Here is a 2,254-nt window from a genome sequence, read left to right as displayed (position 1 = left end):
AGTAATAAGTAATAATAATAAGTAATAAGTGCGATTAGTCCACGCTGACCTTGTCCCATGTACTCCGTGACGATGTAGATGGGCTCCTCGGACACCACAGCGTAGAGCTGAACCAGCTTTTCATGCCTCAGCTTCTTCATGACCTGAGCTTCCTGGAGGAAGGCCTCAGGGGACATCGTGCCGGGCTTCAGGGTCTTAATCGCCACCCGTGTCGTACCGTTCCATGTTCCTGATAAAAGATTTTCTTCTTTAAAAACCAAGTCAACAGCACTGCTAAGGACAGAATAATGCCAACAACAGTCATTTCCAGCCAGTGGTACCTGCACCCAGGGGGGTCGCTCTAATAACTGTCTTTACTTTTGCACTGCATGCACTCAGATTGTTTTATTGTTATGCTATAACTGCCTTGTTTGCTCATATCTTGTGCATAAATCTTTGTGTACTGTAAAGCGTACTGGACAGATGGGAGGAGTTTGATGTAGCGTGTGTACTGACTTTGTGTAAACAAGTATTAGAAACACATGATGACACATGACACATTAATCTAATACCCTTATCTACAGAACCTTTTTTTTGTTTTTGTTTGCCTCTCTACTTATTTTTCTACCTTTATGTTATTTTATTGCTTTTATTTATTTAATTATCCCACTTTTCTCCCACCTTTTTATTTGTCCATTCTATTTTATTGTTTTTATTTATTTTCTAATAGTTTAATGTATTATCTCTCTATTTATGTCCTCTTTTTACATGATTGAAAGCTCTCCATGATTATTTGGTTGTGTATTTTGTTTTTGCATGTTTAAATAAACCAATAAAAAGAGAAAAACAGAAAAAAGGAATGAATTGTCTTCTTCATGTGCTTATATTGCATGCTTTTATGCCTTTCTGTTTATCTTAACACCAGGCCCAGGGACAACAACTAAAATAAGCCTTTGGCTAACACTGACACATTTACAGCAATGCTCATTAAAGTGCACTGCTCCAGTGAAAATAAAATCATAAATAAATAAAAATATATACGACATGTTTCAAATATGAATAAGAACAATAACACAAATTAACTAACTAACTGAGGCAGCGATGTAAAATTACTGTTTTTTACTATTGGAAATTGCAGTCTGATGGAAGAGTAAATCAGTGAAATCTCTCTCTCTCTTTATATATATATATATATCATACACTTAAACTGATGTTTAGGCAGATAAAATATGTTTTGTTGTGTGGTAATCCACTGATTATGGATAAGAACCTCATATAACCCCATTGCAAAAGATGTGAACTATCCCTTTAGAGAAATGAGAGTTATCAAATATACTTTTTGGATTAAGATTTGACCAGGGTATGACTTCTGTATGCACGTTGATCTTCACTCAGTTTGTTAATATTTACCGGAAGTGTGCCCTGAAACTTCCTCTTTCGGTGAGCAATATCTCCACAGAAAGACAGAAAACCAGCAGAAGCACTTTCTTTTCTCATTGGTTTGGGGTTTGGAGACACACAGGGGTTTGTTTAGGAAATAGATCAAAGTGCGGCTTACCCATCCAGACCTCTCCGAAGCAGCCCTGCCCGAGCTTGAGGTCGAGACGCAGGGACTCTCTGGGGATCTCCCAGGCGTCCTTGGATAAGCCCTGAGTCTGCGGCTTCAGCACAGGACAGATGTCTGTCAGACTGTGACACAGCCCATCAGCGTGCTCTGGTGGACACAGGAGAAGACGTGGTTAAAAAAAAATACATCATCCAAATCAAGAGACAGAGGGAGAGTTTGACTTAATAAACATATACAACAGTATGAACTCACTGCGATAGTGGTTGACAAGCTGCTGCAGGTTGCTGAACTGCGTACGCGATGTGATGTAGAAGCCTCCGCTGTCCAGCTTCCTGATCTTGTAGTGCTTCACGTTCAGCCCTTTGGTGTTGTCATAGTCCAGAACAGACAGACAGTAGGCACCTGCAGAGAAGAACAGCAAATATGATAATGCACGACTTATTGATGATAAAATTACATTCTAATAATCTGGATCAAAAGTAGTTTTATTTAAGACAAAATCTAAAATATATATATTTTTTTTTATCCCTGATGTATATTTTTATTCTGTTCTATTCTATGGACTTTTATCTACATTTTTTAAATTTGTTTGTTTTGTTTCTTTTGATATTTTATTGTCTAATTCTAATTCTTGTATTTTTTAGTCTTGCAAAACTTCATGTTGTTGTTTTACTTTAAAAAATCATTTTGATTTACCAGAAAATCTGG

The 2,254-nt window shown here is 37.2% G+C and overlaps 1 protein-coding gene across 1 annotated transcript; it reads right to left on the bottom strand.

The window, feature by feature from the left end:
• Window positions 1-49: 49 nt before the first annotated feature.
• Window positions 50-1,948, bottom strand: LOC121963979 (proto-oncogene tyrosine-protein kinase Src-like; the record flags this gene model as incomplete). Its single annotated transcript, XM_042514214.1, has 3 exons — window positions 50-229; window positions 1,538-1,693; window positions 1,799-1,948. Coding segments are annotated over 3 exons (486 nt in total), but the record flags the coding sequence as incomplete, so codon positions are not given.
• Window positions 1,949-2,254: the final 306 nt, after the last annotated feature.

This window comes from Plectropomus leopardus, unplaced genomic scaffold (assembly GCF_008729295.1).
Source record: "Plectropomus leopardus isolate mb unplaced genomic scaffold, YSFRI_Pleo_2.0 unplaced_scaffold13507, whole genome shotgun sequence".
Lineage (NCBI taxonomy): Eukaryota > Metazoa > Chordata > Actinopteri > Perciformes > Serranidae > Plectropomus > Plectropomus leopardus.
The sequence above is the reverse complement of the archived record's forward strand: the minus strand, read 5'-3'. Positions and strand labels throughout refer to the sequence as shown.